Source organism: Aplidium turbinatum, chromosome 2, assembly GCF_918807975.1.
Source record: "Aplidium turbinatum chromosome 2, kaAplTurb1.1, whole genome shotgun sequence".
In the NCBI taxonomy this organism is placed as follows: domain Eukaryota; kingdom Metazoa; phylum Chordata; class Ascidiacea; order Aplousobranchia; family Polyclinidae; genus Aplidium; species Aplidium turbinatum.
The window spans coordinates 22,344,407-22,358,980 of record NC_137473.1 but is presented as its reverse complement, the minus strand read 5'-3'; the positions used below and the strand labels follow the sequence as shown (position 1 = coordinate 22,358,980).

At 37.2% G+C, this 14,574-nt stretch overlaps 1 protein-coding gene across 2 annotated transcripts in view; it reads left to right on the top strand.

The window, feature by feature from the left end:
* The window catches only part of LOC145765594 (ubiquitin-like modifier-activating enzyme 1), a 73,611-nt gene that overhangs the window by 20,286 nt on the left and 38,751 nt on the right, over positions 1–14,574 (top strand). For both annotated transcript variants that reach the window (XM_082577430.1, XM_082577429.1), the window contains exons 2-3: positions 8,589–8,659; positions 13,511–13,679. In XM_082577430.1, the coding sequence (XP_082433556.1) occupies positions 8,589–8,659; positions 13,511–13,679 (240 nt within the window). The remainder of the gene's footprint in view (positions 1–8,588; positions 8,660–13,510; positions 13,680–14,574) is intronic.

Here is a 14,574-nt window from a genome sequence, read left to right as displayed (position 1 = left end):
AGAAAAAAAATCCACTGCGTCCCCATCTTTAAGGAGTCCTCCTCTGATAACTGCACCGCCAAAATATTTTTTTTTTAATTAGCCAAAAAAGGACAGGAAAAGACTATGGATCTGCCATCATTTACATTTTTTTTTTGCTTGAAATAAGCTACCTTTTAATCTTGGACGTAGGGATACTTCCTTGGTCATCATGGCAAAAATCCCAAGGCATGTATATACGTCCGTGGTCGCGAAAGAGTTAACTAAAAATGAACTCAATAATGTTCGGAAGCTTGAATAATTTATTGATAAAGCTTTCACCAACGCAAACTTGGACTAACAACAAATAAAACAATAATAAATCAATAAAACAACAATATATTTTTCTGTTTGATATATATAACATTTTGTGTGAAAAGCATTGCTGGTTTAAGCAGCTTCACTCACAGAAGCCATGATATAATTTTCTGGCAAGCTGCCAAGCTGATACAATCTACAGACTTTACTAGGAATAGCACTTAAATGACCGGGCGCCGCAGTGCTCCGCACCTAAATATCCAGACGCCACAGTGTGCGTGCCTATTAGACCAGCGCCTAAAAGACTTGCTCCCGTTTTATCTGTCATGAATGAATTGGAAATGGAATACCGTTGGTCAACCTTGAATCCTTGATGTTTCGGGATAAAGACCAGGCTTCTTTGAAGCAAAATGGATGATCAGGCTGCGATTTTGTTCTTCCTTGTCAAACGACCAAAAATTCTGTGTTTGTTTGTCGAATAGTAATATGACATCACACGAGTCAGATTTATAAGTGTTTGGAAACGAATTACTGCACAAGTTGTGTGGATGTACATCAGAGTCACTTAAGTTTTTAATCGCACGCGTGTTGAGTGATAGCAAAGGAGTATCAAGCGCTAAGGTGTGTACCCTCCGGACGTGTATGTTATAATATTTGTTTTGCTCCAGAAAGAGAACTGTTGTAAACCCAAAACTGAGGATTGCAAAAGAAAAAAGCTCTTAAGCCCTTAGGAAAAAAGCCCTTATCCCGCTAGTGTAACCAACTGCGGGATTTTTTTCTTTTGGCATCTCTTTAGCTTCACAGTTTTGCTAAGTACATCAATGGTTGTGCACGCACCGCACGCAAACACAGTTAGGAGCGAAATATGCAAGCTACCAAATGTTTGATGCCAGCCGTTAGAAGTTCAATCAAAGCATTTTCCCACAGTGTTCAAAATGTTCTGGAAGAGAACTCCTTTTCATAAAAATAGCAGCCTTTTCCATCTGTACTTCTGAACATCTGGTCGGAAACTAGGGGAGCAAGTCTTTTAGGCGCAGACAGTTAAGCGCCGGTCAAATAGGCACGCACACTGTGGCATCAGGATATTTAGGTGCGGAGCATTGTGGCGCCCGTTCATTTAGGTGCTATTCCTTGTAAAGTTTGCAGATTGTATCAGCTTGGCAGGTAGGGCAATGCTTTTTACACAAAATGTTATATTGAACAGAAAAATATGTTGTTTAGCTAATGCCTGTGCATTTATTTGTTGTTAGTCATGGCTTCAGTGAGTGAAGCTGTTTTATCAGGCAATGCTTTTCACACAAAATGTTATATATATCAAACAGAAAAATATAGGCTATTGTTTTTTTAATGCGTGGGATCGGCAATTATTTGTTGTTAGTCCAGGTTTGCGTCGGCGAAAGCTTTATCAATAAATTATTCAAGTTTCCGCACATGACTGAGTTCACTTTTAGTTAAGTCAAATAATAACTACACTAAACATTAGTAAAAAATATACCGTAGCCTATATTCAAGCGCGAAATGGCCCGTTTCGGTGAGTCCGATTCGGTGAGTCCGATCCCTTAACAGGGGATTTTTTCAATTTTTTTTTTAAATTATCCGGTACCGTAGCCTAATTATCATTGCCGTTTTAGGGTTAGGGGTTTGTGGTTAGAGGTTAGGAACTCACCGAATCGGACTCATCGAATAGTAGCAGACCCATTCAAGCGGGTGGTAGGTTTGAATAAAGAGTGACTTAGTTTTCCGTCAAAACTCCGACCAGATTTTGCCAAAGCTGAGCTGATACAATTTGCAGACTTTACTAGGAATAGCACCAAAATGAACGGGCGCCACAGTGCTCCGCACCTAAATATCCTGACGCCACAGTGTGCACGCCTATTTGATCGGCGCTTAACTGTCTGCGCCTAAAAGACTTGCTCTCCTAGTTTCCGATCAGATGTTCAGAAGTACAGATGGAAAAGGCTGCTATTTTTATGGCAAGGAGTTCTCTTCCAGAACATTTTGAACACTGTGGGAAAATGCTATGATTGAACTTCTAACGTGTGGCCCAAAAAAGAAAAAGAAACCCGAAAAAGATACCCGTTGTGTCGAATAGCACAAAACTTGTGTGGCGAAATGTTTGATGCTAGGCGTTAAAACTTCAAACAAAGCATTTTCCAGCAGTGTTCAAAATGGCGGTGTGGACGCCCTGGGAATTTCTCACGTGAAGCGTTGCTTTTAGACCTTGCCTTGTAGTACCTAGCACAAGAAAATTTACCTAAGTCAGCATTCTTATGATTGCATCACATGATGCTCCCCCCGATTGTTCCTTGACCTGACTTGACATCCTTTCTCAGTTTTTTTTCTTCTTTTTTTGTTTTTTCTGTAAGGCACGGCGTTTGTCGATTAGTGACGACGTGTGTCGAGCGGCACTTCTGCCGAAAAAGACAAAAATTGCAGCCTTGTAGATGATGATTGATGATGTTGCAGTTTCATCTCTGAAAGCATCTGTTAACATAGCTGAAAACATCAGAATCCTAAACAGAGTGGGTGCCAAGACACAGCCTTGTTTCATGCCATTTGTGACAGGAAAGGCTTCATATACAGGGTTACCATCGACATAGACCCAAAAATAAGGACAACCGAAAAATTAGATTAGCATTTAAAAAACGTTTTTGGGCATACTTTGTATTTATATGAGCCGTGGCATATCGCATTCCAAACTTTTTGCTAGAAACAATCTGTTCCAGCAACTCCTTGTTATTAGAAATTGCTTCATGGATCTCACGGCAGCTCAGGTCTAGGTTTATCTTTACTTGTAGCTGGGATTTGACTGTCATTTCACTAAGTCTGTTCCTTTCCTTGGTCCACTGCGCCGAAACAAGAGAAAACACTCTTTCCACAAACGCATTGCTGACCGGAAGAGAGAAAATGATGCTAACCAGCATGTAGAGCAGCAGAAAAGAGTTGTTTCCGGTGTAGCAGTCCAAGAGTTACTGCAGGCCGAAAGTTACAAGGGTTGCCAAATACTTAATTTAAATTTTATTTAATTTTGTCTTGAAAAATAATTAAATTTTTAACCTCTCAAAAGGTCAGATTAATGATTATAAGTATTTTGTAATGTTAACTGAAAAGTTTGCATTAGTTTGAGAGCAATGAATTCATTACACTTAGTTAAAACTATTTTCGCTTTTCTATCGATTGCGAAAACGTCGGGCACCCCTGGTAACTTTTGGACTGACTGGAACTTCCAGACTGCAACGCCGCACAAGCAGTCCAAAAGTTACTGCTATTGTAAGTGGGTGTGCTTTTTCGAAATTCGTTTGGGAAAACTTGTAAATGGACTAGAAATTTTGAAAAAAAGTTTAAAGTTTACTTAGTCAGTAGATTTAACCCTCTGCAAGTATGCGAAAGATGAATCATAGGCGTAGCCAGGGGGGCGAAAGGGGCCATAGCCCCCCCAAATATTCAAAGTTTAGATTCCGAAGTTGAGCCCTTTGTTAAGAATATAATAAAATTTGTAGAAACTTATAACGTTTTTCCAAGAGATCTGGCCAGTAGCGTAGCCAGGAATTTTAAAAGGGGGGATTTAGCCACCCAGCGGCGGGGGGTCTGGGGGGCCTCCCCCAGAAAAATTTGAAAAATTACTTTGAATTTGGTGCATTCTGAGAGCATTTTCAACAAAAATGTAGGTACGAATATTCCTGTAAAATGGTGCTGTCCGGTAGCATAGCAAAAGGATAAGATCATGTTTTCTTCGGCATTATTCGGAAATAAAGCTAAGTCTCTGTGTTTTCTTGTTGCTAATTCCTGGCTGAGATGTTTGAATGTTTGGTATTGGCAAAACTCGCTTTTTCAATGCAATTTTGTTTAAAATTAGGCAATTTTTTTTAGACTGAAAGCATCATTCTCAATATCGTGACGTCACACGCGTGCCAAAGGGGGGGGTTGTAACCTCCAAACCCCCCCCCCCCCTTGGCTACGCCACTGGATCTGGCTATTAACACCCCCAAAGACTTGTTTTAGACACACAGAAAGGCTCCAATAAATTTTGCAAATCGTAAATCGCGCAAAATTCACGCGATTTACGTTTCTTTTAACGAATTTGTAGAAGCAATTTCAGAATGGCTTACTCTGTTGGGTTTTTGTGTAGTTATTGAGTTTTTGTGTAGCTGAGTTTTTGGTGTTCTCTAATTTTAGCCGCAGTTTTTGCCTGTTCGTGTGTAAGAGCTACCTTTAATAAGTTAATAGCTGTTTATCTGCTAATAAATTTCATACAAATATTACCTTAAAAGTGTTTCCAGAAAGTGTTATAATCCATTATTTGAGTGTAATTTTGCAAAATTTTTCCGGGGGAGCATGCCCCCGGACCCCTTTAGCATGGGCGCCGATCGCTCTCTAAAATTGGTGGGGACATTTACTCGAAAAGGTAGGAAGGGGCGACGAGCAAAACCAGCTAGAAAAATCGGGGATCTGTTTCAAACAAACAAACAAATAGCCTAGGCCTACAGTCAGGGCTGGATTTAGCTGATGGGGGGCCCGGGGCACTTTTAGATTGGGGGGCCCCCGTGCAAAAATTTGTTTGCGCCTACGGCGCGAAAAGCCACCTCTATGTCTACAGTATCATTATTCCAGCACTACACTGCACAGCATTGTGCAGAAACTTCACAGGCTGAAAGAAAAAAAAACAAACACAAAATCACATTTTGTCCATGTAGGGGGCCAAAACTCAAAAGTCTGGGGCTCGGGACACCTGCAGCCCCCCTAAATCCGGGCCTGCCTACGGTAGGTACAAGCAAAATGCGATGTATATATATTTTAGTTGTCAGCATTGGACCACAGTCTCTATTTGACAGCAGACGTCCAAACACTCGGCAACAAGTCTCCGGCAAATTAAAAACGAAGTCCTTGGAAAGGTCATGGAGGTCGATCGAATTCCAACTTTGGTGTGCACATGGCAGATCATTCCATGATTTCGCCGTTCCTGTGTCATGGTAGATCGTAACCAAGTTTTGACATGTCGCAAAATTAAAAATGAACGTTCACCTGAACACGAGCTGGCTGGTGATATGAGATGGCATCTTCTTGAATGTCATTCAAAAATCTTCCAACGACTTTCAGTTGTCTTGCTTTCGAAAGAGGCATAGTTCTTGTGCAAGGGACTCTGTGTCAGAGAACTCAGGATAATCGTCTACCGCCCACATGTAATTGTAGCTTTCCACTAAAGAGTGATTCTTCCAGAATTTTGTAGTGCTCGAGATCGGTCGAATTGAAATAGTCAGTAAGATTTTTCTTGCCGCCGTCAATGACTGCAAAATACTCTGACCGATATTTCGTCTCTGGTGTTTGAAGTTGAGGAGGGAAACTTTCCCCGCATAATAAAACATTTCTACTACGGTCGGGGTTTCCTCGCATAAAATAAAAATGTTGTCCTCTCCTTTCAATAGATTTTAAAACTGTGACATTTGGGTAATATTTTCCCTTTTACGTTATAAAAATAATGTAAAAAAATGGCGGGGACATGTAAAAAGATGGTGGGGACATGTAAAAAGATGGTGGGGACATGTCCCCGCTGTCCTATAGGGATCGGCGCCCATGCCCTTTAGTATACGCGTGCCTTCGGCACGCTCTACCCCCCATCAGCTTTATTGCTTCCCTTGCTCAACCCACCAGGATACGCCACTGCACATCAGGTGGCGATGGCTCAAATCAAACACTTTGTCGTTTTTTTCAATTCATCAAATATTTGGCCCCCCCCCAAAATTTTTTCCTGGCTACGCCACTGAGATGAATCCCAAGGATAAATATTCTCACTACGAAACCATTATTCTTGACTTTAAGTTTCGCGCCATGTGTTTTCGATGGGAGTTCAACGGAAATTCATTGGAATCTCAAAGTGTTCAACACTTTCGTATATATAAGTTAAAACCTTCCCCGCGTGTGAGACTATGATAGCCTAGCCTACTCACTGAAGTCTGAAGGTTGATGGCGTTTTGACGACCGGTTGGCCTACATGTAGCCTAAGTTACTTTATATTTCATCAAAACTACAAACCAGACCAAAAATAGGCTCAGTGCTTCATTCACTAGAAAACTTTGGTTTTAACTTTCATGAAATACATAAAATATAGTCAAACACTATGTTCGTCAACTACAACTCAAGACCAGCGCCTAACAAGTCAGCCTTCAAATGCAAACTTTGCGCGATGCATTAAGGCCTGTAGCTTATTAAATGCCACCGATTCACGTATAGCCACGATTCAAACTTTGAAATGTTTGGAGCGATGATCAATTAAATTATTTGTTTCAACAGCGCCATAACACTACATTGTGAATCGTAGGTTGCGTCATAGCACAATCAGGATGACAGCAAAAGACTAGGCCTATAGGCTAAGTGGTCATCTAGTCAATCACCTCCCCATGCAAATTTATTTGCCAACGCACGTAAGGCACAACTTCAAATCGAATAATACAAACAAATCAGGTTAAAATGATAGCCTACGTAAATTGTTAGGTTACAAATTAAAATTTCATACCAATACAGCAACAATTTTTGGTACAAAATTCATCTTTAAACTTTCATCTTATTTTCGCTTCATTCCCAATTACGTTTCTGCGGTAAACCATGTTAGGATGCAACGGTGGATAAGTCTTCAAGTTCAACATGTTTCCAATGTTGAAATCATTTATACAAATCTGCTTCAATTAAGTGTCAAATCTGACAACCCTGTTTTAGTAACTTCTGGACTGGCAGTAACTTTCAGACCGCGTATACGCTGTCCAGAAGTTACGGTAACTTTCAGACTGCAGTAACTCCTGGACCGTTACACCGGTAAAAATCTTCATCCACTTGACCTCAGGTTCATCCTTGCTGAACACATCATCTGGAATCTTCTTGAGCAGAGCGTTAACAGCAGAGACCTCATCGAACAGCTCATCTTTCATTGCCATTAGTAGATCAACTTGCTTCGCCAACCCCTTGACTTCCTCGTACTCGATTGCTTGATCTTTCAGCAGGGTCCAGTTGATGTGCGTTGGATGCTTCTCAAATCGATACCACTTGTTGATATATTCCAAAGTAATGGTGTAGAACTCTTAGAAGCTCGCTTTGAGAACTTTAGCATGCTCTTCATCGGCTGTTCTTAGTAGTTGGTCTGTTGTTGCTCCGAAAAAACCTGAACACTGGGGTTGCAATATTTTGATCTTGAAAAATTCCATTATCTCTGCCAGTTCTGGAAACAATGCAGTTGACTTTTGCAGGAGTAACAGTGGTTTATTGAAGAGCAATAAAGCGCTGTGGAGGAATGATACAATGATCAGTGACTCTTTTGATTTAAAGAAATCCTCCAATATTCTTGGTGGATGTTTCAGGGAAAGAAAATGCGCTTTGTGTGGTTCCCAGAGATCGATCATTCGCTCAAGTACAGCATCAAGTGTGTGTTAGTAGAGTCGAGTAGTTGCTATCAAGCTCCTCACAGAAATGCTTGAGCCTCATCGTTCTACCAGTTTGGCTTTTGAAGTGGCTACCAATCTTCAGTACGATTGTTTCTATGTCAAGTGTGAGGCGCTCTGATCTCTTCTCTGCTGCATTATGCAAAATATGAGCAGGGCAGCCGACTGGGATCAGGTACAATGTTTTCTCTTTGAGACGAGAGAAGACGTTGTTTTTTCCACTATGCTGTAATCCTCCAAAATTCACTGGTGCATTATCGACACAAAAGGATGACAGCTGTTTCACGTCTAGGCTATTCTCTTGAATAGAGGAGAGAATAAAGTTTGTGACCTGTGCCGAGATCTCGCCTGGCATCGATCACAGGTCAAGAAGACGCACTCGCACTCCAACTTTGGTGTTGAAGAATCTGATGACTAGAGGAAACTAATTAGACTAATTTTAGAATATTATGCAACACTGGATACCAGAGGAAAACGTTCGAAGTCTTGTAATTGTTGAAAATAAGACAAAATAAGGACACAAGTCGAAAATAAGGACATTTCTTAGAAATAAGGACATTTAAGTTTTCTAAGACCTGGCCCTTCAAAATAAGGACAAATCTTAAAAATAAGGACGGTATGGTAACCCTGTTCATATAATTCTTTGTCATCAACAACGTAGGCCTTCATTAGTTCATGAAACTCCCATTTTAGGGTGAAACAGGCTGTAGTGTAGAGGTTTTAGAAAGTATATACGGTACATAATAACCATATTTGGTGTAATTTGCTCTCCTTGACTTTTTTGCTTGGCATTGAGCACTTTTTGTAGTATTTATTGTTCTTGTGATATATTAATTGAATTATGATGGAACTATTCAAGTATTAATTTTAACTTTTATATTACAGAGAAGTGTGCAAAACGGCGACTCCAATGGGCAGCCAGCAGTAATTGATGAAGGATTGTACTCCAGACAGTTGTAAGCATCTTGTGGCTGTCATTTTGTTCACTTGAATAATGAATACCGGTAGTAGTTAGTGAACCCAGTGGAGTGAATACAATGACAATGTTCATTACGAAAGATTTGATGCTCTACGCTCGAAAAATTATCTTTCTCAAACTTTACTCTTTGGGCTGTAACCTTCTTAAAGAAAACCGACTACATATTTTTTCAATTACATTTTCGTGCAAACACTCATATTTTGTATTTAAGGTCTCTGGTCCAAAATCACTTACTTGAGCAGAAATACAATAATATGTTTTTAATTTAAAACAGGTATCCGATTGCAATGGTCCAATTGAATTTTATGTTAAAGTGCAGCTTCAATGTTTTGCAAAAGGACTCTTAGTGGTCCAATACCGGAACTTGTAATTTAATAGTGTTAGGTATTCAATAAGAATAAAATAACCTTTGACAGTTGACACACTATAAAGCATTGTTTTTATGTAAACTGAGAATGCAATGATTAGGTGTAAGCTTAAGTTACCTACAGGGGGAACAGGAACTCCTTGGACCAACTTATAAACGATTTATTATAGAAAATAAATAAAATTTCATAAAAAACGTATCACAATGACAGCTTGCAATACTAGGAATAAATTTCTTATTTATTTTCAATGTGACAGACCACCCTTCACTGGGATGACTCTCTCAATTCTTTGTTGAAAGTTTTTGACTGAGGCAGTGAGGGGTATTTTGGCCTATTCCTGCAGGAGTGATTGCTTCAGAGCATCAACATCAGAGAAAAAAATAAGCACAAAAAAACGAATCACATAGATCTCTTTGTTTAATGTTTATACACGAATAATTTCTATTGCTGTGTACCATTCTAACAGGCCTGAGTTAGGGGTGCGACTTTTACTCGAATAGATAAGGTACCGTTAAATTGTTTTTATTCATGTGTCGCCAATTTGTTAACTCACCACAGCACCACTTTACAAATAAAAGTATCATACTTAAAAAAGTTTTGAAAATGCAATTATACGTCCAGATTAGAGTGCATCATTTCCTCCTCATTTTGGAAATTCAACTTGTGTCATTGAGAAATGATGACCATTCCAGGTCATATTCAACTGAAAAAGATATGGGAGTCATTGCATCTCTCCAACCACCACTTCCTCATTCCCCTAAATTTAGTTAAATAGTAAGATAATAACTTAAAAACTAAACAAGATAACCATGTTTGGTACTAATTTTTTTGTAACTTTGTACTTAATATATATGCAAAGAAAACAATATTTCAAAATTTTTCTACATACTTCACAGACAGCAATGATTCAAGGATTTTTATTTTCTATTGATATGTTTTATGAAATATGTTTCTTTTGTGGATGTAGATTGTAGAGAGGTTTTTTTTTACAGAGTTTAAGAAAAGTGATGTCCGAAAAAAAATATAGTCAATTCGGTCAAAATGTCCGAAAAAATATATACCGTAATCAATTCGGTCAAAATGTCCGAAAAAATATATACCGTAGTCAATTCGGTCAAAATGTCCGAAAAAACAACGTTTCTCAGCAAAACTTACTGTTGTAGCTAGTCAGGAAGTGCAAATTTTGGTTTGTACTTTGTATCAGCTTATCAGCTACTTCAAAGGAAATATTTTCATCAGAAAAAATGACCAAATTAAATAAAAAGTGACCAAATTTTTTCAAGTCATTTTGGACAAATGGCCGAAAAGTCTCAGCAAAAAAACCCAGATTAGAAGTAGAATCAAAATACTTCAAGTGAGTACCATGGCCTCTCATATCGTTGCTGATGTTGTGACTGGAATAGTAAGGGACGGCATATTGAGTGAAATTTTATATGCAGATGATTTATTGATCTTGTCTTGACAAGTATAGCAATAGCATGGACAGACTGAAAAAAAGCACAAGTAATGGAAGGATTCGAGATTAAGGGGTTTGAGAGCAAATCTTGAAAAAACATTTAAAAGCGATAGTAAGAAGAGCGGAAAAAAGTTGTTGATGTGCAACAACAAAGTGGATCCATAAACAACACATGGTGAAATAATGATACACAGTAGCGTTGTCAGGAGAGTCCAGAGAGTACTTTTGTACCTGGGATGGATTTAGGGACTCGGGTACCTGAAGAAACTAGCGTGTAGTTGCGTATTCTTTGGGTGGTGCGTGCATTCTTGAGTTACGGTCCAAATATCTCATTGGTACCAGGCCCAGATTATCCTTTCAACGGCCCTAGTGATGCGGAATTCAATGCAATGCAAGGAGTGGAAAAACTGGAGTACATGCAAGATGTAACAAGATTGGCAAGTTTTACCTTTTTTATGGGAAATGTAAGAAAGAACAGCATTTAGAAAAGAGTCACGATTAACGTTTCTGCCATTTTTTCAGAAAATTTTAAGATTTGTATGTGGATGATTAAAGGAAACAGGGACGTCCAAAAAGAACATGGAAAGCAGGTGAAAGAGCAAAATCGATTAAAGGTGGGATGCGATGAAAAACGATTGAAAGCAATTTCTGCAAGACTCTGCACCACCAAGGAATGCAAACATATCATATAATAAAAACAAATATAGAAACAAAACTAAACTACAAATAGATAAAAAAAAAATTAAAATCATCACTATACTCTAGCAGTGTAGCTGTCAATCATCAAAAAACGATATATATATATATATAAATCAAATGTAGTTATTACTATCTGAAGCCTTTACAAATTGTTTCACCTAACGGATCATCAGAAGGTCTGCAAAAAACATGTAAACAGTAAAGAATCGATAATTCTGAAAAGATATTAAATATTACAACTGTAAATTAATCTGCCAAAAAAAACTCTAAACCTGTACTTCCTGAGAAGATATTAAATATTACAGCTGTAATTTAATCTGCAAAAAAAACCTCTAAACCTGCATTCCTGAAAAGATATTAAATATTATAACCGTAATCCAATCTGCAGAAAAAAAACTCCAGAATTACTAAGGACAGCCTTCATCCGCCACGATAAAGTATCAATCAATTTGTCCCAATGGAAACCAAGCAACAATGATGGCAACATCTATGACATCACAAAGAAGCAAAATGCTTGTTATGATCGGCTCAACCTGTAGTAATCTGCACAGAATGAATAAAAATTGTTTTTAAACCTGTAAAAATTAAATGAGATTTATAACCTGTAAAAATCAAATGAAATTTAATTTTTTCAAAATTATAACCTGTAAAAATCCCAAGGAATTGTGATGATGTAACCTGTAGTGTCCTGAACAAATGAAATAAAATCCGTTTATAAATCTGTAAAAATTAAATGAGATTTATAGCCTGTAAAAATCAAATGAAATTTTAAAAAACCTGTGAAAATCAAAAGGAATTTATTTTATTTTGAAGTACTTGAGTTTAAATTTGTTTCTATGACGACATAGAAACATAGTCGTATATGACGACATAGAAACATATGACGACATAGAAACATAGATATGACGATAGATATGACATATATATGACATAAAATATATATATGACGACATAGAAACATAGAAACATGTCGTCATAGAAACAAATTTAAACTCAAGTACTTCAAAATAAAATAAAATAAATTCCTTTTGATTTTCACAGGTTTTTTAAAATTTCATTTGATTTTTACAGGCTATAAATCTCATTTAATTTTTACAGATTTATAAACGGATTTTATTTCATTTGTTCAGGACACTACAGGTTACATCATCACAATTCCTTGGGATTTTTACAGGTTATAATTTTGAAAAAATTAAATTTCATTTGATTTTTACAGGTTATAAATCTCATTTAATTTTTACAGGTTTAAAAACAATTTTTATTCATTCTGTGCAGATTACTACAGGTTGAGCCGATCATAACAAGCATTTTGCTTCTTTGTGATGTCATAGATGTTGCCATCATTGTTGCTTGGTTTCCATTGGGACAAATTGATTGATACTTTATCGTGGCGGATGAAGGCTGTCCTTAGTAATTCTGGAGTTTTTTTTCTGCAGATTGGATTACGGTTATAATATTTAATATCTTTTCAGGAATGCAGGTTTAGAGGTTTTTTTTGCAGATTAAATTACAGCTGTAATATTTAATATCTTCTCAGGAAGTACAGGTTTAGAGTTTTTTTTGGCAGATTAATTTACAGTTGTAATATTTAATATCTTTTCAGAATTATCGATTCTTTACTGTTTACATGTTTTTTGCAGACCTTCTGATGATCCGTTAGGTGAAACAATTTGTAAAGGCTTCAGATAGTAATAACTACATTTGATTTAATTCGCTCTGCTTTGCCTTTTTGCTTGGCATTGAGCACTTTTTGTAGTATTAATAGTTTTCATTGTTTTTTATATATATATATATATATACAGAAAAAATATAAAATACTCTTCGGTTAGTGAAAAAAGTAAATTTAATATCCCCAAGGTACGAAATTTTTTACACATTAGGTTTTAATGCAGTTAGCAGTTATTTTCGTTTATTGTTTTGGTATATATCGCAAAATATCATTTTGTTATTGGTCTCTGCGTTCTGTAGCTTTTCTTACACCTTTTGTCTGTGCAAAATGTAAAAAAAAATTTAAAACATTGTTATCTTTTTGCATATTCTAATTAAATATAGTAATTACAATAAATTTAGTACCAAACACTATGTGGTTATCTAGTTTTTTAAGCTATAGCGATTTTACTTTTAAACCAAATTTACGGAGGTGAAGAGGTGGTGGTTGGGGGGTGGGTGGGTGGTCCGGTGGCTCCCATATCTTTTTTAGTAGAATCTGACTGGGAATGTCACTATTTCTCAATGGCACTAGTTGAATTTCCAAAAGGAGGGAAATGATGTATCCTAGTCCAGATCCTCTCTGCTTTCAATATAGGTACGTGCTTGGTCATGAAGCGATGAAAAGGATGGGCTCGTCAACGATCTTGATAAGTGGTCTAGGAGGTCTTGGAATCGAGGTCGCAAAAAATGTTGTTCTAGGAGGGGTGAAAGCTGTCACACTGCATGACACCAAGAAAGCAGCACTTACCGACCTCAGCTCACAAGTTTGTGTTTTTTTTACTTTCGTGCATTGTTTGCTCTTGCCTTTAATGGATCTTGTATTGTTGCTTAGCTTGCTTACTTGTTACCGTAGTTAGTTAGTGTATTGTCATTTGTTGTCATGGTGTCCACTTTTTGTAAATTTTCAACCACCGGACACCAGTCTGGATATCACAAAAATGACCTGTAGCTTAGTTGTTTTCTCAATTTAACGTCAGTGTGACTGCTCTGAGGAGTTACCCTGTTAACACCTGGAAATCGTTTAACATTATAACATTAACATTATATGAGTTAACATTATTATTATGAGTTAACATTAACATTATAACATAACATTATATGAGTTTATGATGCGGTTATAGTAACTTTAACCCAAATGATGCGATCTGTAATCTGTATGCTACCATACATAGGTGTCGATTAAGTGAGAGCAGGGGGGCAGTGCCACCTCAAGTTTGAGATAGAGGGAGATATATCTGGCCCCAAGATGTGTCTGTTTTTTGTTAATATTATATATATATTTTTTAAATAATATTATTTAAATTTTTTTAAATAATATTATTTAAGATTCCAAACAAACCAAATATAGATGCGTTTAGCAGCCATTTTTTTATGATTGGTGGCATTGCAGTCAAAACAACATCCAGTATTGTATTAGAGCAAGGGTCTCAAACTCAAATCGCTCTGAAGGCCAAATGAATACTTGTAAATGAACCTGAGGGCCACGATAGGCCAACACAATAAAAAATTAAAAAACAAAGTAACACAGTTAAAACGCAATAAAAAAAGTAGTGTAAACACACCAAGAACGTTAGATCGCAAGAAAAAGTAGTAAAAAAAAGAGATGGAAAAATGTTGAACGAAGCAGAGGTGTACGGAGTTAATTTTCTGGACTCCTGC